The sequence below is a fragment of the Aspergillus piperis genome, assembly GCF_003184755.1.
Source record: "Aspergillus piperis CBS 112811 unplaced genomic scaffold BO85scaffold_18, whole genome shotgun sequence".
Classification (NCBI taxonomy): domain Eukaryota; kingdom Fungi; phylum Ascomycota; class Eurotiomycetes; order Eurotiales; family Aspergillaceae; genus Aspergillus; species Aspergillus piperis.
Window position 1 is genome coordinate 185,835 of NW_020291608.1, and position 22,007 is coordinate 207,841.

Below are 22,007 nucleotides of genomic sequence, written 5' to 3' on the forward strand. Positions count from 1 at the left end.
ATCGGCAGATGATTCCCAACTGGTGTCTCAGATCCGGCTTCAAGTGGACCGGGCAGTAGGATCCACTCTAATCAAAGTTTCTACCGGACGGATGCAGTTCTGCATCCGATCGCCCAGCCAGCCATGCCCCCTCGGATTGGTCCCCTCCTCGTGGAAACGCCCGTGTCTCACTGAACCCACGGTCCTAATGCAAAATGGATCGCGCACACTTCCGCCAGTGCAAGGCATGTTCATCCACAAAATCAAGCTGCGTCACTTCGAGACGCAAACCCAACTCGTCCATTTAATCGATACGCTCAGAATTCTCCATCACAACGATCGCTGGACGAACCGGGAGTCTGGACCACACATATACTGGGAAGGGAACTCGGGCCAAGCACGCCCCCGTGTGAAAAAAAAGCTTGCTCCTGACGAATATCGACTGGTGTTTCGAAATCCACATGGCGTAGATGCCGAGGGAGATTGATTATAAAGGGTGACCGGGAGAAATCCCTTTTCCGCCGACTAGCTTCCCCGTTTGCCTGTTGCCTCTGTCCTGGGATGTTACTCCTCTGAGTTACATCCCATATCACAATGAAGATACATCAGCTGTTATTCACGGTATTGGCAGCATTGACGGTGTCTGTGTTCGCCGTGTCGTCGAATGCCACGGAATTTCCAGAGTGTGCGGTAAGTGGGATTCTCCCCTGGGGGTTCCGCTTTCATTGACCATGTCCCCAGGTGTCTTGCTTGCACCAAGAATCTCCCAACTGCACCATAACCGATGCATCATGTGTATGCACCGGCGATGCCAGCAAGTCGTCGCTAGTCACTTGCGCATTATCTAACTGCAGTGCACTGGAATACTATAGTGAGCATCCAGTTACACTCCACTCACACTGTCGTTCAGACATGCCTAACATTACGCAGTCACGAGACATTTGTATGAATTGGAATGCGACCAACCCATCAAGAAGGGCCCCCCTCTTGTTGATCCCTCCACCCTTGCACCGGCTATCCTTGCCACGATATTCTTCTTTATTCGGATAGCGGCGAAGGTCGCAAACCTCGCTGGTGGTTGGGGACTTGACGACTATACTGTCACGATCGCATGGGTAAGCGCTCTTTCAGTACCTGGCACCGTTACGCTTCTAACAGCTAGTAGATACTGGGAGTTGGTTTGTTTGTCGTCAATACATACAGTAAGTCACTATCTTTCCAGAAACCTGACATAGTCTAACAAAGCAGTGATCAAATATGGATTCGGAATGAACACCTGGGATATCTTACCCTTCCATCACGTTACATTGGTCTTCCAGTATTTCGAAGGATTGGCGATGATGTACAAGATCCAAATCTCGCTCTGCAAGATATCCGTCCTACTCTTCCTGCTGCGAATCTTCCAGTCCCGTGTTTTCCGCATATGCGCATACATCCTCATCGGCATTAACGCCGCCATCGGTATCACGTTCGCCCTCGTGGATCTGCTTCGATGCGTGCCAGTCCATCTTGACTGGGATAATTGGACTGGGGAATACGAAGGGGTCGGCACATGCATCAATTTCATCGCGGCCGTTTTAGTCCACTGCCTTGTCAACATCTTCGTCGATGTCGTCATCGTCCTCCTACCGATCTACGAAGTGAGCAAGCTGCAGCTGCCATGGATGAAGAAGATCACTGTGGCACTGATGTTCATGATGGGTCTCATGTAAGCACAACCTGCTCATGCACTGCATTTTCGTCTTGCTAATAAAATTCAAAGTTTAACCATCATCGCCATCATCCGCGTGATCGTATTCTGGGAAAACCGCTGGACCACCAACCTGACCGGTACTACCTCTCCACATCTCAATTATCTGCAATCCAACACCACTAACTCAACTCTATACAGCTGGTCTCCAACCTCTCATCCACTGGTCCGTCATTGAATCCCAAATTGCAATCATGACGACCTGTCTACCCGCCGCCCGCGCTTTCATAAACCACTACGTTCCGGGTCTTCCCGGCAGCACACAGCGACGGACCTACGACCGAACCAACTCTCTCTACCACAACGGGGGTGCCTCCTCGGGGGTAACCAACAGCAAGATCTCCAAGTCAGTCAATATCTCCGTTGATTACACGACACGGTCGGAGCGGGATTCGACGAGTGCGGTGCATTTGGTCGACATGGATGGGAGGTATGAGCGGTTTTAATTCATCTATATATATTTCTTGGTTTGTTATATCGTATCGGTTCAGTGTTTTCCTATGTTTATTTGATATCCCTTGGGTTAGGCTTTCTGATAATGTTCATACATGAGACTATAAATGGACAGTGATCAGTCAACTTTTGACCAATTCCTTGAACGTTTTTCTGTATTTCAACATAAACACGGAACATGAGTATCCTAACAATACTGACAAGTGGGATAAATAACCATTGATACTCGTCTACACATGATCCTAGCATCGTGACTATTCCACATCAGACATATATACACCCCTTGAGTACCTATCATCCAGAAAGCTACCGTGGAGCCTAAGGCAAAGAGAGGAACAGCTCCCTCATCAAGGGGTAATTGGGCGTACCCAAGCCACTAGCGGGATCCCATCTGTATTCCTCAATTAGCACACACTCTTAACGACCGAATAATTGGCACTTACCCCTGAATAGCACTAAACCCATACGTTCCACACCCGGCATTAGTACCATTAGTGATATCATTGAGCACCTGCGGATAAGCATAAAGCACGGGGTTCACAAATCCGACGGGACCCTTGCCGATAGCGAAGCGTTCCTCGTTAAGCTGCAAATAGTTGTCAGCATCATTATCCCCACCCAAGCAAGCAACCAAGTAAGATAATCAACATACCAAAGTAAGAACCGACGCAAACAAAGGCGACGCCAAGCTCGACCCATACCAATGATAATCGTATCCATCCATGTAAGCTCTAAAATGGGCCCCATTCGCCGAGACATCAGGATAAGCGCGACCAAGACGATTATAGAGGCCCTTGGTCGTGTTAACATCGACCTCAAACTCCGAATAGTATGGATACGACAAATTCGCAGACCGGAAGTACTGCTCCACAGCAGCATACTGATACGCGGGCTGGGGGAAGTAGTTCGAAAATCCACCAGAAGTACTGAAGTTGCTTTCGGTTCCGCCGAGATTAACGTGCATGACGCTCTCACTGTCGTTGACGGTCTGGTAGCCATACAGCATGGTGCCACCCACGGAGGTGACATAGGGACAGTTGGAAGGGTACTGGGGGTTGAAGATCTTGCCCTCTGGGCCGAGACAGCCGTTCTCGTCGCCGTCACCGGCAAAAGATGCGACGCCGTAGTCGCCCGACGCGAAGAGGATGGAGTGGCCCTGTAGACCGAGTTTCATGAACTCGTTGCACTGGCGCTTGGTGTAGCTGACGGGGAGGTCGGCTTCGGATTGGCCGTACGAGGCGCTGATTACGTTGGTGGGCTTGTAAACGCCGCATTGGAGTTTTCCTGGCGTGTGTTAGGGTGTATTTTATGGGGGGAGAGGTGGTGTAGGGAGGTACCTTTGTAGCCACCGGGGCGGGGGTCGGGGTATACGGGGTCGATCGACGGGTCATCGCCGGTCTCGCCGTAGGCGCTGTAGGTGCAGTAGGACTGGAGTTGTTAGCAGTGTGAGACTGAATATGAGGTGTGGACTTACACCGTCGAGAGCGTCGAGGAAGGTGTTGAACAGGTTGGTTGTGTCGACCTCGACCGGTTCGTAGAGCTGGTCGTCAACCTGGTAGAGGGTAACTTGCTGAGGATAGAGGAGGGAGTAGCTTCACTGCATCAGTATTGGGCTGATAGTATAATCTGGGGCTAACTCACGCCATGTCAATATCGATGTCGGATTCACCTGTGTTCAGGGAACTCCATGAAGGCACTGAGTAATTGGCGCCATCGATCAGGGCCGGGATGGGATAGGTACCCTGGGGAACCCAAGGCGCATACTCCTTGTAGAAGAGGTCGAGGTCAGACTTGGCAAAGTAGTCACCCTGCTCGTAGAGACCGAGGCTGTTGTTCGGGGTCGCTGTCTTAGCGTCGGGGATCTGGTACAAGGCCTTGATGCATGAAGGGGTAATGTTGTAACCACAGCCGCGGAGGTCTTCAGGCAGGAACTTGGCCCTGCTTGGAAGTGGCTGCGAGCCTTGAGCAGCAGACTTGGCCTTGGAGGAGTGAGCTAGTTGGGAGGCACGCTTGACTTTTTTGGTCCTCTTCACGACTTGGGTGAGCTTCACTCCAGGTGTGACGTAGTCGATGTGCTTCTGAATGTGTTCGGGGACGTGGTATCTAGATCTCAATTAACGATTGAATCAACCGTCGCAAGGAAATGAACTTACTGGTCGCATCCGACTCTGATCTTAGCACTTCGGTCACTCTCGTGCTCGTGGAATTCCGTCATGAATAGCCTCTCAGCTTCATGGGCGTAGGCGTCAAAGGCGAGCCAGCCCTTGTTGTCGGAGTGCACGACCCGTGACGGATGGATACCAGAGGCGACGAGCCATTCTCTCACTGCCTCAACAGCCTCTTCGGATGGCTGAAAGATGTCGTGCACCTCGTCTGCCGACCAGTACTGACCGTACTTGGAAGACTTAGGGTCCGATCTGCGCAGTGTTCACATCAGTATGCTTCATTCTTCAAGGTCCTTCATTGAATACAGGACCGATTCAATGGCAGAAGGGAATGTAGGTTAAGACTCACACTTCTATCAGAAAATCATAACCCTTGTCCAGGTTGTTCTGAGCAAGGCCAATGCGCACAGGGAGGACTGCATCGCTCTCAACGCGCGCACCCTTCACCCAATCGGATGCGGGCTTGTGACGTTTCTCGTGGAGAACATGCTTGATGGACGTCGGAATGGCATCGGACAATGCCGCGATAGCCAGAGCCAGGGCAAGCTGACGGACCAACATGTTGAGATAGAATCTGCGCGATTGCAACCAGACACAATGGCTGATGGCCGACAGGTCGCGAAGGCAAATTTAAGTAACAACGCCGTAGAGCTCCGGGAGTGGGCCCCTTGCAGTGAGGGACAATGCGAGAATTAATTACGACATCCAACCTACTGTTCTCACCGCCGCTAGCAATATCTCATTCATGGTTTGATTGGTGGAGAGGCAGGTTTGCCGTTGCGATGGTGCCTGGATGGACGGTGTCGAGGCGGTCTTGCGATGGCGGGGGTGTCCACCGCGTCTCCAGTTGCTGATAGGCACTGGTCAGCCCACAGAAAGCTCCTCTGCAGCTTATCGGCCGCGTCTCTCCAAGGTCTTCCCACGCTATCGAGGAACTAATGCCGTCGCGTCGGTTAGTCCTGGTGTTATCGGGCACTAGCCGGGCAAGGATGGAAGCTATTCGTCGATGCCAAATTAGGGCCACCGGGGGAGCATCGGAGAACCGACTGAGCTGCCGTGATAAGCCTTCGCCGGATACCACCGCGCTTCCGCCGGCCAGCTGATTTCTGTTTCTTATTCTCTGTGGTCCTAATCGCTCACCTTCCTGACGGGGCTGGCGAGTTTCTCGCTGTCTGAAAGGCTAATCTACCACATTGCTGAGGCTATTCCAAAATCGCCTATTGAGCTTGTTGAATGCCTAGCGGATACGCGGGTCGCTGCGGATAAAACGGTCGTGGCTACGAGACACGCGAGACCGACAGTATGCGTGTCTGAGACATGCAATATCTCTCATTCCTGTGTCGCCCACAGCTACGCCGATGAAAGAATATTTCCGGAGGGTAAACCCCAGTGCAGTGTCACTTTCTTTGAGTCTCATGAAGCCTCAATTCTAGACACAACGACCCGTCTTTATCACCAGTCCAATTCGTTGCATCGTTTGAGGTCAATCAATATCCAGCAATTGCCTCGTAAACACACCCTCAGGGTCCCACTCTCTCTTGAGCTGTCGAAGCTTTTTGAGCCGAGCTTCCCCCCGATACCGTCGCTGGATAGGACCCGTCCGGGTCGCATTCTGGAAGTCGATGTACCGTGTTTCGTCCGGGCCCCGCATTAGAGCAACGCACTCATCGTTGTATTTGTCGACCTTGTGTCTGTTATTTTCATCTGTATGCCAGATAATGTTGACTCTTGAATACATCCACAGTTAGCGTCGCAACGTCAAAACGATCCAAGAAAACCTACTGCCAGTAGCGGACATCATGGGACGACATGGCAGACTCCTTCTCGGGCGTCTTAACCGCTCGTGAGTCCCACTGTAAGTTGAAAGCTGAGTTTATGGCATCGGGACACTCATGGATCAATTTCTTCCAGACTTCGATGGCTTGAACAAATCCGTCGATGCGAAATTCATGCAACCCCACGATACCGAACCTCTTGAAGTCACCTTTGGCGCATAGGGCTTCTCGCTCATCATTGACGTTCTGAATAGGAAGATCTCTGCCCATGGTAGCGGTTGGCTGAAGGTCATGCAAAGCCTTGAACGGCACCCCCGGGGCCTCATCGCCGGTATAACGGGCGGAGATCACCAGAGATGGAACGCGCGCGGGTGGCGGGGCAATGACCATCATGAGGCCCGCCGTCGCGTGTTGGGGATCATCCATGATTTGCTTCATGACTCGAGCCACCTCCACCGCCCGATCAAGTGGGAAGATAAAGGCCCCCACCCATATCAAGCCCTGTCGTTTCCGCAGTAGCGACAAGGGGTGCGCACGAACCGTGAGCTGAGTGACCAGGCCGAAGAATTGACCAGCCCCTTTCAATGCCCAGAGCAGATCCGGATGCGTCCCCTCTGTAACTTCGACCAGCTCCCCCTTTGCTGTGATTACGCGCGCTGCCACAATCTGATCTGATCCGAAGCCGGTGATGGAATTGGTGATCGAGCCCCCGCCACCAAGCAGGTACGGGATGGCACCAACGCTGTTGCCATTCCCGAGTGCTGTGTGAATTGACCGTGTTAGGATTGACGTCAAATAGGTCGGAGTGAGCAATAACCAGTGGTTCATATATACCTGTGAAAAAACCCGCTTCTGCTAGACGCACAGACACTTCCTTGGCCAAAACACCGCCAATCACGGTTGCTGTTCGCGCACCCGCATCGACACGAACTTCCGAATACAAACTGAGATCAATAACGATTCCCTCTGATCCAATGGTTGACCAGGGACTATGACCGCCGCTTTTTGGCACGAATGGAATGTTTGACTTGAGAGCCCATTGCACCTATGTCTTGTGTTAATGGCTGATCTCAGCGTCCGTGTACTTGCAAGGCTCATCTTACCGTCTTCAAACAGTCATTCTCTGTGCGAGGTAGAACAATGGCAGCCGGAACTTTCCGGTCGATATCAGTCCATCGAGCTAAGCGTTGCTGAAACCGTGCATCATTCGGGTTGTGCAAAATCTCACAGTCGGCGGCCACGGCGCCCCGGAGGACTGGAATTTGGGACAGGACGTGGTCGGACATGGTCATGCGGTGGCTGCACAACCTCCAAGATAAGTTGATAAGTGGTAGTTCATTTGATGGAGGGTTACGAGGGTCGACTTGGATGTAGATGTAGGCAGACCCCTCCAGCAGCTTGGTAAGCTTGGGGGCCAAGACCCACGTCAGCTTGCCTTGCTAAGCCGTAAGCTTACTGAGAAGTGACAGAATATCCATCACTCATGGCGCCTCTTTCCAGCGTTTCTACGCCCATGTCGACAAAGAACATAGCGCTTAGACTGATATTGTGGGGTTGCATTGTAGCAATCTCGGTCAGAGGGACGTCATAAGGCAACCCATGTTAAGGTCTGAACACGAGTTCAACCACGACCTAGACTAGACGGGGCACCTATTATCGATTAGAATAGGGTTAAAGTGTGCAGCTACGACCAGGGGAGTGGGATATTCTGCTGTCAGCAACTGCAGGTTCTCGGCTGACACTAACCGTGGCTCTGGACGCGGGGTGTCAGGCGGGGAGAAAAATTTACCGAAGAGTGATAAAGATACCCGCGCAAGTACCTGTAGCTAAGCGATGACAATCGTAATAATTGCATCTACTCGGATGCTAGTGAAGTAGATGGATAACGGGAGAAGATCAATTGAAAAGGAGCGAGTTGATGGGATGCCGGTTGGCGGCAGGAATGGGTGGGATGGCCCGATTCGGCCTGTTTGATGCCTTACAGCCTTGCGCTTCTACTTTTCATCCTCTCATCCTTCATGTTTCTTCGAATATCTCTAGCCACTGGATGAAGTAGATATCTTCTCATAATATATGCATTTATAAGTTAGGCGTTGTGATCTTCAGAGCGAAATATTTCCCGAGGCGCACATGACCTTCCATCCATCAAGACCAAAATCCATGAGGGCTCGGCGTTTGAAATACTCACTCACCTTACACCAGGGAGCAGGTATGTACTGCGGACATCTCAAGTCAGCTTCGGATCTAGGTTACTACTAATCCAAGACCATATTAAATCTGGATGTAATAAGGATATTGCGCCTGTCCATCATTGGGAGAAGATGTTTTCAGTGTCACGCCCCAGTTTCTGGCCTTCCCACAACCTACCGTTGACTCAGTAGTACATGGCATGGTATTCTTACCCAGGTAGAACGTTTCAATCATTATCCAGTTGCTCATGACTGTGATATAAAATAATGGACAATTTGTTCGGTTTCTCTGCAGACCTGCAGGATCATTGAACTTCCATTTCACGTTCCTTTATTGGTGAGGTTATAAGAAGGCAGTCAGGCGAGCACAAAATGAACTATTATCGAACAGAATGAACATGAAGATGCGAGTAGCCCATGCTGTACTTCAACCCTTTCCTTGCAAGGTCCCTGCAGCTTCAAAACGTCCACCTCTACTGCAGCAATGGCCAGCTCCATCGGTTAATTTCCTCTAATGGCTTACCCGCCAGGGCGGGGCATGCATGCACCCTAGTAAGTAGCTTCAGCACGACCGCCCACGTCATTGCACGAAGAGAAGATCAGCAGATACAACCCCGCTCGGAGAACACTCTGCAGTGACCTGATTCTTCTATTTTCTTTACCAATTACCCTATCAATGAATTAACGTCTGTTGTTGGGTGAGCAGTTAGCCGGCCAGCAGTCATAGAATATTACGTGCACTGTCTTCGGTTAACAAGATAGTCTCGGAGGCAAACGGATTTAGCCAGTAAGTAGCTACCAGAGCGTGCAAGATCGTTGTGATCTGCAGTTGATGCTGAAGTAATCCAAGACAGGAGAAACCTTAAGATCCATAGGCGGATAATTTCTCCCCGCAAATATCGCTCAGGCACTCCTCCCCAGTCGGTTATATTGCAACGCGTGTTGCGTAGACCGACACATGTTTGTCCTGCATTTCCCCGCCTGAAGAACCTGACAATCAAGGCTTATCCACGGACATGTCCGCGAATTGCAGACAACCGCTCCGGAAAAGGCTTTGCGCTACTGTTCTTATTGGCGACATCCTCAGGAACTGGCTTTGATCATGCGGTCATCATCAGGGGCTTCGGGGATGTGCATTCACTATGCAGAATTCCGGGAAGTCGCATGTAAAGCGTTTATATAAATGGGCCTTGCAGAACACCCCGAGGGGACAAATCGAGCTAACTCCAGGCAGCACCTAGTACAATGCATCTTGGCAACAGCTTGAGATTGCTCTGCCTCGCAGCACCAGGCCTCGTCGCCTCAATTTCTTCTTCTCCTCTATCCACCTCAGGTCGATGGGTTGTCGACACCGACGGGAACAATGTCACCTATGCGGGGGTCAACTGGCCCGGTGCTGAGGTGGCCATGTTGCCTGAAGGGCTGCAGTATCAATCCATCGAGTACATCGTCGGCAAGATCAAGGATCTAGGCATGAATGTCATTCGCCTTACTTTTGCTATCGAAATGATCGATGACATCTACGAGACCGGAGCGGACGTACCGATCAAAACGTCCTTGATCAACGCTCTGGGCGAAACAAACGGAACCAAGATCTACGACGATATCGTCAGTAACAACCCACAGTTTGGGGAAAATACTACACGACTGGAGGTAAGCCGTATCCCTCAGAACTCATTACATTCGATATTAAAAGTGTCTAGGTATACGATGCAGTAGCCGAAGAATGCTACAACCAAGGTATCTACGTGCATCTAGACAACCATGTCTCCAAAGCAAGTTGGTGCTGCTCGACTACCGATGGAAACGCCTGGTTCGGAGATACTTACTTCAACGTAAGCAACTGGCACAGAGGTTGGAAGTATATGGCCGAGCACGTAAGCTACATACCCTTCCCATCTTCAGCCCTCAGGCCTAACGCAAATACGATACAGGTCAAATCCCTGCCCGCCGTAAAAAGCATTGGCATGCGCAACGAACTTCGCAGCCCCGACGACAACACGACACTTGCAGACAACACCTACAACTGGGAAACATGGTACAGCAACATGGTCGAGAACGCGAACCAAGTTCACTCCGTCAACTCAGACCTACTCCTCTTCTTCTCAGGTCTCAATTACGATGTCACGCTCTCACCGATACCGACTGCCTCAGACCTAGGCGACGGCACCGTCTTCAAGAAGAGCGATTTCGACTTTGAAGATAAAATTGTACTAGAGCTTCACAACTATGACTCATCTGCTACAAGCTGCAGTAGTCTTTCATCTAGCTTGTTGAGCGATGGCTTCGATGCCCTAGAGACGGACGACTCGAGCATCGTGAATGTGCTTCCGGTCGTGATGACAGAGTTCGGGTACGAGCAAGATGATTCCACCTATACGGGAGTATATGCCTCATGCCTGAGGGAATGGCTGCCTAGTGTTCATGCCGGGTGGATGATTTGGGTGCTTTCGGGCAGTTATTATATCCGCCAGGGAATACAGGATTATGATGAGACTTGGGGTAAGTTTACCGTTCCTTATCCTTGCTGTCAGCAGTCCGCGATAGGTGACTAATTATTCATCACTAGGTCTCCTAGATCATACGTGGTCTGATTGGCGATCAACCGAGGCAATTGATAATGGCATCATTCCTATGGTCAACGCGAGTCTGGGATAGGTTTGGGATACTAACTGACCTCGTCGGTATACTGGTGTCCATGTAACGAAGGGTTTTGAACTTGGTCCTGCGAGAGTCCAGCAATAGCAATCTACTCATTTCCCTTTCACTCTACACAATCAACATTTCCTATGTAGTATGTATGTAGGTATCTATGTTCGCTAATACTAGCACAGCCGGGGTGTTCTTTCAACTACCCTCCTTATTGATTCTCCAAATTTTAATTATATCTAATATTTAGAGTGCAAAGGCACTGTATCCCGAGAATTAATTATACTATATCTAATACCAAGAAACTCAGCCCTTACAAATCTGCCAAGTCCTAATGCCGCCGCATATGCGGTGCACCATGACCAACCCCAGTGGATTAGGGTTGAACCAGATTCAATAGGGGCTTTAAAATACCGAAACCAAAAGATATATTTGGCAGCTTGATCGGGGATTCGAAGCTTGGCAGGCGGGTCCGGACTAGTAACTTCAGGCTGGCAGGTCTTATCTACTAACCAAGCCCGAACCTGAGCCGATCACGAGTGGGCCCGGGCGAGCCCTGTCAAGTCTAGACAGGGTAAGATGGCAAAATCTACCCATTGGTATTAAGGCCTGATTGACCTCCGAAAAGGATTAAAAAGCGAAGAAAATGCGCGAAACAGCGGTCTGCGAGATTTTTACATATGTACGTTTATATGATTTGCTAGTCTGTGTTGGGCTGCTGCGATCGGCAAGCCAGAATACGATAGTTGGAGATCGGCACAAATAGGTCATTCCAAAATTCTCAGTCGCGCATATCATTTAGATTAACGATCTGCCACTTATATCCGAGGTTCCATCTTTCCTTCTTTTACTCCGTACAAAACTATTGAATCGGAATCAGTTACCGACAAGCTGGTCCAGTCGATCCGGGGCATTTCTGCGCCGTCTCCAAACTCCGCTCCGAGCTGGACTGCAAATTTAGGAGGCCATAAAGGTTACTTAGAGCATAATTCAGCGAAGAAGTGGAGTATCGGTCGCGATCGCCGACTCTATCAAGCATTGTTTTTGTTTTATTGAATATTAGCTATAAATGACTCCCCTTCCCCCGCGATGCAGCACTAATCACATCTCTCATCATCTTCTCTACCTTTTCCTTCCCAAGGCCTACCACGGATCAGGACCAAGCATCTATCCAGACCATCAACATGGCCACTCACACAGATTCTCCCTCCGCTTCCACCGACAGCTCCGTGACCCGCACCCTTTCCACCTGGCTTGAAGAACTCACCCCGGACTCCATCCCTATCGAGATACGTACGCGAGCCAAATACCAAATTCTCGATGGCTTAGCCTGCGCCCTTCTGGGCGCGCGACTTCCTTGGTCTGTGAAAGCACACGACGCTATCACTGCCATCGAAGGACGCGGTAAATGTACCGTGATTGGATGGAATGAGGTATACCTGGAATCCCTTCCAATGATTCCCAACGCTAAGTATCAGTGGGCATCGACAAGGCTAAGTTACTAACAATGATAATGACAATAGACCCTGACACCCAGTGCTGCCGCCCTCCTCAACAGCACCTTCCTCCAAGGCTTCGAAATAGATGATGTACACGTCGAAGCCCCCATTCATACTTGCTCCGTCGTCCTACCTGCTGTCCTCGCTGCTGCAGAACAAGAGCACAGCTCAAATACCCCCGTCACTGGGAGTGCCTTGATAACCGCCTTAGTAGCCGGCTACGAAACCGGTCCTCGCGTAGGGCATGCTCTAGGTGGAGCGCACATGCTTACAATGGGCTGGCATTCCGGTGCAATCTTTGGTCCTGCTGCATCTGCAGCTGCCGTCTCCAAGCTTCTTGGTTTCTCTGCTGCGCAAATTGAAGATGCTTTAGGCATAGCATGCACACAGGCCTGTGGGCTTATGTCTGCGCAGTTTGAGAGTATGGTTAAGCGCATGCAGCATGGCTTTGCATCACGGAGTGGTGTGCTGGCTACATATCTAGCAAAGCAGGGAGTTACTGGGATTAAGGATGTTTTTGATACCTCATCTGGGGGCTTTCTAAAGACATTTTCACATGGAGCGGACTCTGATCCTAAGTTCTTCCCAGAAGAGGTATGTAAGGGGCTTGGAGAAGTATGGCACTCAGAAAAGACACGGCAGAAGCCGTATGCATTAATGGCAGGTTCGCATTGTACGGTGGATTGTGTTAGGGATTTGCAGGCTAAGTATCCCGCGAAGATGAAGGAGTGGAAGAAGATGGTGAAGATTGAGGCGGAAATGGCCAGGGCAGCTATGAAGAAGGGTGGCTGGACACCGGAGAAGCCAACTAATGTGACAGGAGCACAGATGTGTGTGCCATATGCAGTGGCATTGCAGGTAGTGGATTGGGAGGTAGTACCAGCACAGTTTGCACCAGGAAAGCTGAATCGTGAGGAGTTGTGGAAGGTGATGGAGATGATAGAGTGTCGAGAGGCTAAAGAGTTTGGTCATTCATGGGCACAGCGGGTGAGGATTACCTTTGAAGATGGAGAGATACTGGAGACCATGTTAAAGGCACCAAGAGGGGTGCATCCTGGATTATCAAACGAAGAGGTGCTAGAAAAGTGGCGGGCTGTTACAAAAGGAGTGATCTCACAGGAGAGGCAGAGGAAGATAGAGGAAACAGTGTTGAACTTGGAGGCAGTGGAGGATGTAGTGGCTGTTCTGGGTGAGCTGCTGAGAGGAGAGACAGCGAATGTGCTTCAATAGATGCTGCTTGGTTCCCCACTGGTTAGAATATAATCTCAGTTACCATGTATCGGACTTGGGTGGCTTCATGACCTCCCCTCAAGAGATGCCCCGACAGACCAGGCACTAACATGGTGCGTTCGATGTCTCGCCCCATGGCTGCTACTGCTCTAGTTGCGGCTGCTGCTCTGCTGGTTCCCCTGCCCACTGGTCTTGCTGAAGCCAACAAACACCAGCTATGTGGACCACAACGTCAAAGCCAGTCCGGACCTGTATGACTTCACCACGGAAACCATTGCATTGTGCGGGGTACTGCTACAGGCACTCTCAAGCTTACACTGGAGCGTCATTCTGGCTGGGTTCGGTCAGTCGCACTCTCAGTTAAAGGCCAGCTTCTGGCATCAGGCTTCATTGATAACACGATCAAGATGTGGAATGCATGTGGCGGCACTCTCAAGCATACCTTGAGCACTGATGGTTTTGTCACTGTCACTGAGATTTCTGAGCACCTGCCGCTATTGAGAACCAACATAGGCTCTTTTGATATCTATATCGGCTACGAAGACTTTTTATCATATTCCTCCACAAAAGGGATAGTGGTATCTCTGGGAGCAGATCGATGGGTCAATATTCAAGGTCAAAGAGAGCTCTGGCTCTTTCCCACTTATCAACCTAGCTCCTCAACGGTTAAAGACGGTATTATCGCATTTGGTAACACGAGCGGCAGAGTAGCTATAATTGCGTTTTCATCCTACGCAGGGTTTCGTTTCTATCTCTGGTGATCTTTTGATTCTCTTTATCTCTTCAAAAGACAGGTTAAATAGAAGGGCTTTAGGAAAGCAAGTTTAAGGGGGTAAAAAGAAAAAGAAAGAAAAAGAAAGAAAAAGAAAAGAAATAGAAGTAAAGATTAGAGTCAAAAGAGACATGTAGAAACATATATTTGAAAGAAACAGAAATAAAGATTGAAATAGAGGTAGAAGAGGCGCGCAAAAGCAAGTGTTTGGGTGGAAGAGAAGCAAAGGATGAAATAGAGGTGGAAGAGGCCAACGGCATTTCTTATATACCAGATTCACAAGGTACTGCACAATTACGAATATTGTAAGGCCTCGTAGTAGGTACCTCTGACATCGTATAACTTCAGAGCCAAACCGACTTTGCTAGATCGTAATATTTCAATATCGATAAACGTTGCCTTCTAAGGATTATTCCCATAATGCTTCTTCATGTTTGTGTTCTCGAGATAACCGTGTGATTGGCTCATCCATTGTGAAGCAAATAATGCTAGTTTAGAAGGGCTACAACGGGTGTCAGGTTTGCGTCTCATATGGATATAAAAGAATTGATAATAATCTAAAGGCAGAATCCTAAGTAATACATATTTGCACAATCCGAAATACTAGTCTTATCTTAGCAATTGTTCCGAACGTCTGAATAGCAGGCTATCATCAATAAGCCGAGAGTACCAGATCCCGCAATAGCCAAATCCGTTACTCATCCATTGCCTATTGCTGACAGACCGTGGCTCAGTTGATGTAGCACTTGACAGACTGGACGCGGTTGGAGGAGATGCTGTTGCTTCCATTGGACTGGATGTCGCCAGTGCCACCGCCGTTGCAGCGGTCGGACCTACAGAGCAAGAAAGAAGCACAAGTCAGCCAGGGATGTCAGCATCAAAACACAAAGAAGAAGAACATACTCCCAGAAGCGGCAACGGTATCCCGTAGGGATCCAGACCGAGTGGACATTGTCGTTGACTGGCTTGTCTTCCAGGTTGACTAGATGCAATCAAACGATCAGCTATGAAGGCGGAAAAGGAGAAATGAACGGGGTTGGGTGATTGTTACATACAGCAGTCATGCTGGGTCTTGATGGAAATCTTGCTGCAGGTTCCTCCCAAGTTCTCTCCATCGCATGCCCGGATCTCGATAGTGTCTTGTCTCTGCTCGAGAGCGCCGGGAGCGGCAATGGCGCCGGTGATGGCGGTAGCGAGCATCAGGATGGTAGCAGTGAATTGCATCTTGAATGATCTAGGTAGACGGGATAGTCTTGAAAGATTTGGATAGATAGAGAGGATTGTTGTTGGAAAGCTGTTCTTAGAGAAGCTGATTGTTGTTGTTGATGATGAGAAGGATACTCCAGACCAGAGCGCTGTACTTATACCCTTTCCTGGGACTTCTATCTCAAGACTCCAAGTCTCCCCCAACTCTACGACTTGTACAGAAACCAACAATATGTCTCTACTCTGGGGCCAATTTCTGCCTTGTGAGTCTGGAACATGTGGATGAACTGTAGATAGCTACCGAGAGGCGTCTTTTACTGGTCTCCTCGTCTGGCCTCCATCATCCGGCCCCAGCATCTACATCACAACCCTGGTATGTGATGGCGCAGCATGAATAGACCAACCAGTCAAGATGTAACATCAAGGTTCCTTCAGTCTTCTTCCCTGACATTAACATTTGCCAAGGTACTCCGCCCCCAGTGAACTTCTTCGTGCAGTGTGGAGGGCCAGAGACCTGCCATCGAGAAATGAAGTGCCCCCACAAAATCAGCTCATCAATGCAGCCGGGTCTCTGAATCTAGAAAGCTTTGAAGCATAGATGAGAGCCTTGTGTCGCAAAGCGTTTACTGCATTGAGTAATTGTGCTGCTCTTATTATCCAAAAAGGGCTTACATAAATCTCGGCGCATTCCCACGTTTCATGTGTCACTTGATGACGGGCCGGCGCGCCACATCCACATCACAATTATCAGACTTTGAAGCAGTACTTGACCGTATAATGCCCAGGGACAGCACAATCGAAAAGCTTAGCGCAGTACCTTACACAACAACACCTAAAGAAAACATTATCCATTGTTCCTTTACGGGAACAAAAAGGTAACAGAGTACATTTCGAAGCTGCAGTTTAGGCAACATAACGCGTGTAATGGGGCAATGCCACTAAAGCTATTCGCCCCAATCTTCGGCATATGATGAATAATGAAGCCCGAAGGGATCCTTCAGGATCTCTTCCTCGCCCCACGACCCTGCAGCAAGGAAGGAAGCTAACTTATTTAGGCTGTATAGCTGGATGTTCCTGAGCGGATGATTGGCTTGCTCGGGTACCTGAACCGTGCGTAGGCGGCGATTGCAGGCTGCGCTTACCAAATCACTCCATAGATCCTCAACCCTCATACCTAAGCAGGGTATGCTCCGTCTTGGCCTACATAGGAGTAGTGCTGACATATATGCATCACAAAGTAAGCAAAGCCATATGCAGGCGCTCTGTCAGGTACTGAAGTTCTTGATTAAGGGCCAGTATCTGTCTTGCATTTGAACCTTTAACACGCGCAGGACAGAGCTTTGATCATGCTCAGGATTCTATATGCAAAATAGCTATAGTACAGTGTGAATGGAAATCAGAAGGTCGCTCACCTGTTGAGAGTCTGGAGTATCATTCAAATCACCAACAGATATATCCACCATCTCGATGAAACAGACTCAGCCATAATCCTGCCTGTTATTTTCTGTTTTGCCTGGAAGTTGCGAGCCAGTAATGTCGACCTGAACGTCTTGGTCCCTGTGGCTGGGCTCTCTCCTTCCCGATCGGTTGAAGGAATCGCCCGACAGGATCAAGTTCAATCTGTGCACCAATCATTATCCTCCCCCTTTGTTGGCTATATGGGAAGTCAAGGAACAATCATGCCATAGAAGCTCATCAAATCAGCTTGCTTATGGTTCAGAGGGCAGAAACATTATAGTTCGGATCATCTCCGCGTCAAGTCGGCGCCTTATCTCAGAGTCTCCGGTGCGTCCAGGTCAACAGTTTCTGAAGTGTTTGAGCAGAGTATAGAGTGTCCCACTACCCAACACCACGTCAGCTATATCAAAGCTCTCCAAGTGACTACGTCATCATGGTAGATACCTGCGGGATTCCTAGGCTCGCCCATGTCTATCAATGGACCGAGTCTGTAATTATCTAAATATTGATGCCTGAACCTACATCTTTGGTATTAAGGAACCTATCAGCACCTTCGTGGACTGGTGCTCGTAGCCTGAGGACAAAACTCTTAACTATTGTCGATGAATGTGATGAGCTGTAATGTTTTGAGTTGATTTTGGTAACATAGACATACTGTGAGTAAAAGCTTAATTTGATACAAGGTAGCTAGGCATTGGAAGCTTATCTATTATGTAGAGAGAAACCCTTCGTAGAAAGCTTGGGGTTGTTTCTGGAACTATCGTCTCGCTCCTCGGTCGCTTACTGCTTGATACTAGTAGTGGATTTAGCATTGGAGATGATGAATAATTCACGCAATATCATGTCTCAGAGACGATGATATACTCCATAAATATGAATTTACCCATTTCCTTATAGAAAATATCATTGATCTCGTCAACTTCAGGTTTCTGGAACTGTGGGTGTAATTTTCTCGACTATGCCGGTAGCAAATATATATATATGTCCATAGTGTGCAACCCCAGGGCTCCAAGGTCGTGCGTGACGTCAAACTGAATGTCAGTCCATCATGTCGAGCAAACCCTCAAGAAGGTGGAAAATAAATACTTTCTTAAGTTCTAGAATTGAAATGGTATATTATTTCACAGAGGAATGGCTCCTCAACTGGATAAGTTACTGACAATCTCGTCGGCAACTCCATAGCGCCAGGACAGGCTGTAGAAACTGTTCTGGTCGTAGTGTGCGAATTATACATAGCATGCAGTTACTATATCCTTTTTATACCTCACTATTACTTATACCAAGGTGACAAAGACGCCATGGGATCGAATATACTGGATTTTTGCCGAGCGCGGCGACATGAGACGGCCAGCTCGGTCGGAGATATTTTGGCAAATACTCGGTAGCTGCTCCGCTCATTATGTAGCGTATACTAGTACTCGCGGGCTGATCGGCCCCCATTGACCTTTTGCTTTCCGAATGTCGAGACTGGGTCATTTATGCTGTTTCCAGATGAATTTATGCAGATGAATTATGAAAATCTGATTGGGTATCTTATAAGCCGTTTATAATATTATAATCGCGATTAATCCTGATCCCCCCAACCCCCAAACGCCGTGAACGTTCATAAACCAAAAGATACCGAATCATTGAACAGCAACAGTAGGCACTTTTGACCAGTCGCGACACATTCCCAGGACAGTCCGACAGAATTTTCCGTACTCAACTCTCACGTCGAAGGCCCTCCACGATCCCTGTGCCAGGTGCCTCAGGCGCGCGGAAGGGTCAGTGATTGGCTTGGAGCCCATATTGCCATATTTGCCGCGTCCCGGACTATATCATCGTGTCAGTTCTTTGTTTCTATCATCGATCAATGTATGAGCTCATCATACCTGAATCCAGTAATTGGGAGGATAAGCACATCATCAACCAGCTTACTCTTCCCTCCGTCCTTCAGACCTGACAGTGCATGCCAGCGTAAGCCAGCCACCTCTTCCAGTCTACTCCGCACGACGTCGGTGAAGGCAGCAGGACCGGTAAGCGTGAGCGGATCCAGATTCATAAGCTCTTGTCGAGCGGCTCGTGATTGGAGTGATCCACCGTAGCGGTTGGAGATATCTCCTATCGTTGCTGATAGCCGGTCGATGAATGTCTGCAGGATAGGATGGCCCGGGGCCCAGGCAAACGCCCACTGCGTAAGCTGCACGGGCTGTGAGTAGCCCATGCGCCAGTACGTATCGGACCCCTCAGGGCAATCAGCCTCGAGGCCGACAATCGCGCGTACTGGGGCGGTCGAGTTATAGGATGTACCGGCTCGTGTATCGTTCCAGGCATGCAGATCGGTCGGGGTGATCCAGTCGGCAGGTTTGCGAAGCGGTTCGGTATCGATATCGCCATACTGTTCTGATTAGAACTATGTTCCGACTCTTAAAGTTGTTCCTGCACCTACCACGCCTCCAATCCATTTGGAGATCACGATGCGAAACACATCTGATCGCTCAACATTGCGCGCCAGATGCGCATAGTGGCTCTCCAGGTCCGGCTCAAAGTGGTGAATGAATTGTTCCATTCCCTCGTCTGTCCACAGAAAGTAGGCCATCTCGCCTTCGGCAGTCTGAAGCCATCGCTCTGCGCTGTGACGGATGATATGGGGCCAGGTGTCGATTCTTGTGTTTTTCCAGGTTTGATGTACGATCATAGGAATTGTTGAGTGAGGAAGGTACCCGTCTGGGGAAGCTCGGGCGGCGCTAAGAGCTAGCTCGGCCGCTTCGACAATATTCTTCGGAGGTGGTTTGGATGCGCTGGTCCATTTGGGCGGGATATACCATGCTGTAAGAGAACAATTGGGTCAGTCAGTCAGTTGTGTCTACAGAATTGTGAATGATCGCCTACCTCCTCCCTCGGTATTGTGTGTGTGGACATGACGGTACAGTAGTGGGTACTGATCCTCGAGATCTATCGGCTTAGTGTCGAACTTGGTACGTTGCTGGCAGATGCAAATCATTAACACCGCGCCGATAAGGGCGATGATGGCCAAACGCCGCAACCGAGTAGGTGCCATACCGTAGGTTTCTCACAGCATTTTCATCTTCCGGAAGACAGATGAGAGAGATATGTAGGATGATGAGGGGGAAAAGGGGCTCAGCCCCACGTGACGGTAGCCAGGCGCAGCCAGAAGAAGAAGCCTTGGAAAGTTCCGAATTACACTTTTTGTGGTTTTTCAAAAAACAGTTCACATGTATGGAGTACACTAGTAGAAAGTAGTTGGTTACATGTCGAACAGATTGTGATGTGGCCCACAGTGGGATCCGCCATAATTTTGGGGCTACCGCTTCCCCCTCTAGGAAGGTATGAAGCCATACTACATGATCAAAACATTGATCTTTCCTTACCTTCTCAAAGATCTGCTGGCTGGCAAAAGCATTGACTAGCCACCTATGTCAATGCTAAATTTCATTGCCTTTTTACGACAATCATGCAGCAATAACAAGCCCTTGGAGACGGCCGCGGTGGAAAGCGCGCCCGACAAGCCAGCCCCCAACACCCACAGCACCCGTTGGAGCATAGAAACGAATACGAACCCACTGCCACAGAAGCAGCAGTTCTAGGCTGCTACCTTCGAAACCCCATCCATTAAATCCTGGCGCAGCGAATAAAACCCTCTCTGCCACATTACTGGTATGTTTCAGGGTTTCCCCTGCGTCAATTTGACGTTCCGAAGGGTTGTATACGACTATACGTGCAGCTCAGGTCAAGGGGTACAAAGGGCTGAGCAAGAGATTTCCCGATCGGGAAGAGCATGCGAGGCTACGCTAAACCTTATACAAGACATACTAACCATGTGTGGCATAGTTGGTATCTTTTAATAACCAATTCACAGCCTGATGAAAGAAATCCTGAATCCTGATTGTGAGCGATCTTCAGTGCAAGGCTGTGACTTAGGGCTGTGTCGAAGGGATCAAATTAGATCTCCTTGAAACGCAAAAGCCTGTTCCTTCTCACGTCAGATGCAATTGCAGGAAATGTATTGGGGAACTGCAAAAATCTGAATTGAGATCCGCAGTGACAGGGACTGAAGAGCACAGGACGGTATTGGGGACGAGGGACCAGCCTTGTCTGGCTTGGCGCACCCTTTTTTTGTGTTGATCATGGGCCAACCGGCTGATCCAGGGTCATTATCACGTGATAGTTGCAAATCCTTGTTGCCGCTTACATAATTTAATAACTGGTGCACGATTGGCTACTGCGTTCTGACGGAAATTTCCCGGCGCACTAGCAGGAAGCCAGCAAATAGTCTCGAATTAGCCCGTGTAATAGTGTCGGCATTTATGCTTATTCTGCCACAACATGAAAATCTCGATTCTGCAGAATCATCACATTTATGGGGGTCATTCAGGGGTTGGACGTTAGTCTTTGAAGCGGTTGGAATTTTTGTTTTCGCGATGTGTGGTCAACAATTGCCATGCTTCAGCCTTGCCATCACACGGAAATTGATGAGGGATGGTGACAGACTGTGCAGGATCAGTCGGTCCTTCTTGGCAAGGATTATGCCTCCTGCTAACTGCTTCAAGTAGGAGCTGTTGGTCCACGTCACCTGTGTCATACGTAATACATCTCAATGATGCCTACTGCTGTCAGCACGGAATATCTCTATCCCGCTGGCAGACCTGCACTTGTTTGACACAAGGATATGACGATGGCTTATGCGGAGACATACTACTGTAGTAAGCTACCAACTATACTTCAATCGGTCAAGTACGGCCGTGGAAAGGTAGCGAACCATACTAGTACTCTGTTCGCAGCTTCAATAGGGCTGACAACATCGAGAAATGAAAGAATACTATAACTATATCAATCTGACGATGTGCCCAAGTACTATGCTGCATCTCTACGTCAATATACT

The 22,007-nt window shown here is 49.3% G+C and overlaps 8 protein-coding genes across 8 annotated transcripts; 4 read left to right on the plus strand and 4 right to left on the minus strand.

Moving 5' to 3' along the window:
* Nucleotides 1–573: 573 nt before the first annotated feature.
* Nucleotides 574–2,175, plus strand: BO85DRAFT_378659 (CFEM domain-containing protein; the record flags this gene model as incomplete). The annotated part of the gene is made up of 7 exons (XM_025656306.1): nt 574–669; nt 721–850; nt 910–1,094; nt 1,145–1,181; nt 1,228–1,687; nt 1,742–1,809; nt 1,871–2,175. The coding sequence occupies 7 exons, from the start codon at nt 574–576 to the stop codon at nt 2,173–2,175; spliced, it is 1,281 nt and encodes a 426-aa protein (XP_025512561.1).
* Nucleotides 2,176–2,257: 82 nt separating this feature from the next.
* Nucleotides 2,258–4,931, minus strand: BO85DRAFT_403244 (S53 family peptidase). Its single transcript, XM_025657217.1, has 8 exons — nt 4,697–4,931; nt 4,336–4,599; nt 3,824–4,285; nt 3,657–3,774; nt 3,520–3,610; nt 2,835–3,466; nt 2,626–2,768; nt 2,258–2,573 (listed from the first exon to the last, which is right to left on the minus strand). Exons 1-8 carry the CDS (start codon nt 4,906–4,908, stop codon nt 2,501–2,503), a joined length of 1,995 nt encoding a protein of 664 aa, XP_025512562.1. The 5' UTR covers nt 4,909–4,931; the 3' UTR covers nt 2,258–2,500.
* Nucleotides 4,932–5,732: 801 nt separating this feature from the next.
* BO85DRAFT_403247 (FAD-binding oxidoreductase) lies at nt 5,733–7,470 on the minus strand. The gene is made up of 4 exons (XM_025657218.1): nt 7,226–7,470; nt 6,957–7,167; nt 6,130–6,883; nt 5,733–6,074 (listed from the first exon to the last, which is right to left on the minus strand). The coding sequence occupies exons 1-4, from the start codon at nt 7,412–7,414 to the stop codon at nt 5,831–5,833; spliced, it is 1,398 nt and encodes a 465-aa protein (XP_025512563.1). The 5' UTR covers nt 7,415–7,470; the 3' UTR covers nt 5,733–5,830.
* Nucleotides 7,471–9,556: 2,086 nt separating this feature from the next.
* On the plus strand, nt 9,557–10,969 carry BO85DRAFT_378765 (cellulase family protein; the record flags this gene model as incomplete). Its single annotated transcript, XM_025656314.1, has 4 exons — nt 9,557–9,964; nt 10,015–10,188; nt 10,246–10,813; nt 10,881–10,969. 4 exons carry the CDS (start codon nt 9,557–9,559, stop codon nt 10,967–10,969), a joined length of 1,239 nt encoding a protein of 412 aa, XP_025512564.1.
* Nucleotides 10,970–12,256: 1,287 nt separating this feature from the next.
* Nucleotides 12,257–13,744, plus strand: BO85DRAFT_452067 (MmgE/PrpD family protein). The gene has a single exon (XM_025660736.1). The coding sequence runs from the start codon at nt 12,733–12,735 to the stop codon at nt 13,687–13,689; it is 957 nt and encodes a 318-aa protein (XP_025512565.1). The 5' UTR covers nt 12,257–12,732; the 3' UTR covers nt 13,690–13,744.
* A 79-nt stretch (nt 13,745–13,823) lies between these two features.
* On the plus strand, nt 13,824–14,450 carry BO85DRAFT_441090 (WD40 repeat domain-containing protein; the record flags this gene model as incomplete). The annotated part of the gene is made up of 2 exons (XM_025658796.1): nt 13,824–13,940; nt 14,001–14,450. 2 exons carry the CDS (start codon nt 13,824–13,826, stop codon nt 14,448–14,450), a joined length of 567 nt encoding a protein of 188 aa, XP_025512566.1.
* A 574-nt stretch (nt 14,451–15,024) lies between these two features.
* BO85DRAFT_452069 (uncharacterized protein) lies at nt 15,025–15,773 on the minus strand. The gene is made up of 3 exons (XM_025660737.1): nt 15,517–15,773; nt 15,365–15,443; nt 15,025–15,294 (listed from the first exon to the last, which is right to left on the minus strand). Exons 1-3 carry the CDS (start codon nt 15,683–15,685, stop codon nt 15,192–15,194), a joined length of 351 nt encoding a protein of 116 aa, XP_025512567.1. The 5' UTR covers nt 15,686–15,773; the 3' UTR covers nt 15,025–15,191.
* Nucleotides 15,774–18,626: 2,853 nt separating this feature from the next.
* BO85DRAFT_522569 (alpha-1,6-mannosyltransferase) lies at nt 18,627–20,207 on the minus strand. Its single transcript, XM_025665272.1, has 4 exons — nt 19,997–20,207; nt 19,554–19,933; nt 18,997–19,502; nt 18,627–18,937 (listed from the first exon to the last, which is right to left on the minus strand). The coding sequence occupies exons 1-4, from the start codon at nt 20,163–20,165 to the stop codon at nt 18,751–18,753; spliced, it is 1,242 nt and encodes a 413-aa protein (XP_025512568.1). The 5' UTR covers nt 20,166–20,207; the 3' UTR covers nt 18,627–18,750.
* Between the last annotated feature and the right edge of the window lie 1,800 nt (nt 20,208–22,007).

Excerpts from the sequence above, each read along its gene's own strand:
- BO85DRAFT_452069 (XM_025660737.1), bottom strand. The coding sequence starts at position 15,685 with ATGCAATTCACTGCTACCATCCTGATGCTCGCTACCGCCATCACCGGC. Across the intron at positions 15,444-15,516 it reads CAAGACCCAGCATGACTGCT|TCAACCTGGAAGACAAGCCA; the intron begins GTATGTAACAAT and ends GATTGCATCTAG. Across the intron at positions 15,295-15,364 it reads TACCGTTGCCGCTTCTGGGA|GTCCGACCGCTGCAACGGCG; the intron begins GTATGTTCTTCT and ends CTTGCTCTGTAG.
- BO85DRAFT_522569 (XM_025665272.1), bottom strand. The coding sequence starts at position 20,165 with ATGGCACCTACTCGGTTGCGGCGTTTGGCCATCATCGCCCTTATCGGC. Across the intron at positions 19,503-19,553 it reads CCAAATGGATTGGAGGCGTG|TATGGCGATATCGATACCGA; the intron begins GTAGGTGCAGGA and ends TAATCAGAACAG. Across the intron at positions 18,938-18,996 it reads CTCCCAATTACTGGATTCAG|TCCGGGACGCGGCAAATATG; the intron begins GTATGATGAGCT and ends ACGATGATATAG.
- BO85DRAFT_403244 (XM_025657217.1), bottom strand. The coding sequence starts at position 4,908 with ATGTTGGTCCGTCAGCTTGCCCTGGCTCTGGCTATCGCGGCATTGTCC. Across the intron at positions 4,600-4,696 it reads TATGATTTTCTGATAGAAGT|ATCGGACCCTAAGTCTTCCA; the intron begins GTGAGTCTTAAC and ends AACACTGCGCAG. Across the intron at positions 3,467-3,519 it reads CCGCCCCGGTGGCTACAAAG|GAAAACTCCAATGCGGCGTT; the intron begins GTACCTCCCTAC and ends AACACACGCCAG.
- BO85DRAFT_452067 (XM_025660736.1), top strand. The coding sequence starts at position 12,733 with ATGGGCTGGCATTCCGGTGCAATCTTTGGTCCTGCTGCATCTGCAGCT.
- BO85DRAFT_403247 (XM_025657218.1), bottom strand. The coding sequence starts at position 7,414 with ATGACCATGTCCGACCACGTCCTGTCCCAAATTCCAGTCCTCCGGGGC. Across the intron at positions 7,168-7,225 it reads AGAATGACTGTTTGAAGACG|GTGCAATGGGCTCTCAAGTC; the intron begins GTAAGATGAGCC and ends CACAAGACATAG. Across the intron at positions 6,075-6,129 it reads CATGATGTCCGCTACTGGCA|AGTCAACATTATCTGGCATA; the intron begins GTAGGTTTTCTT and ends GATGTATTCAAG.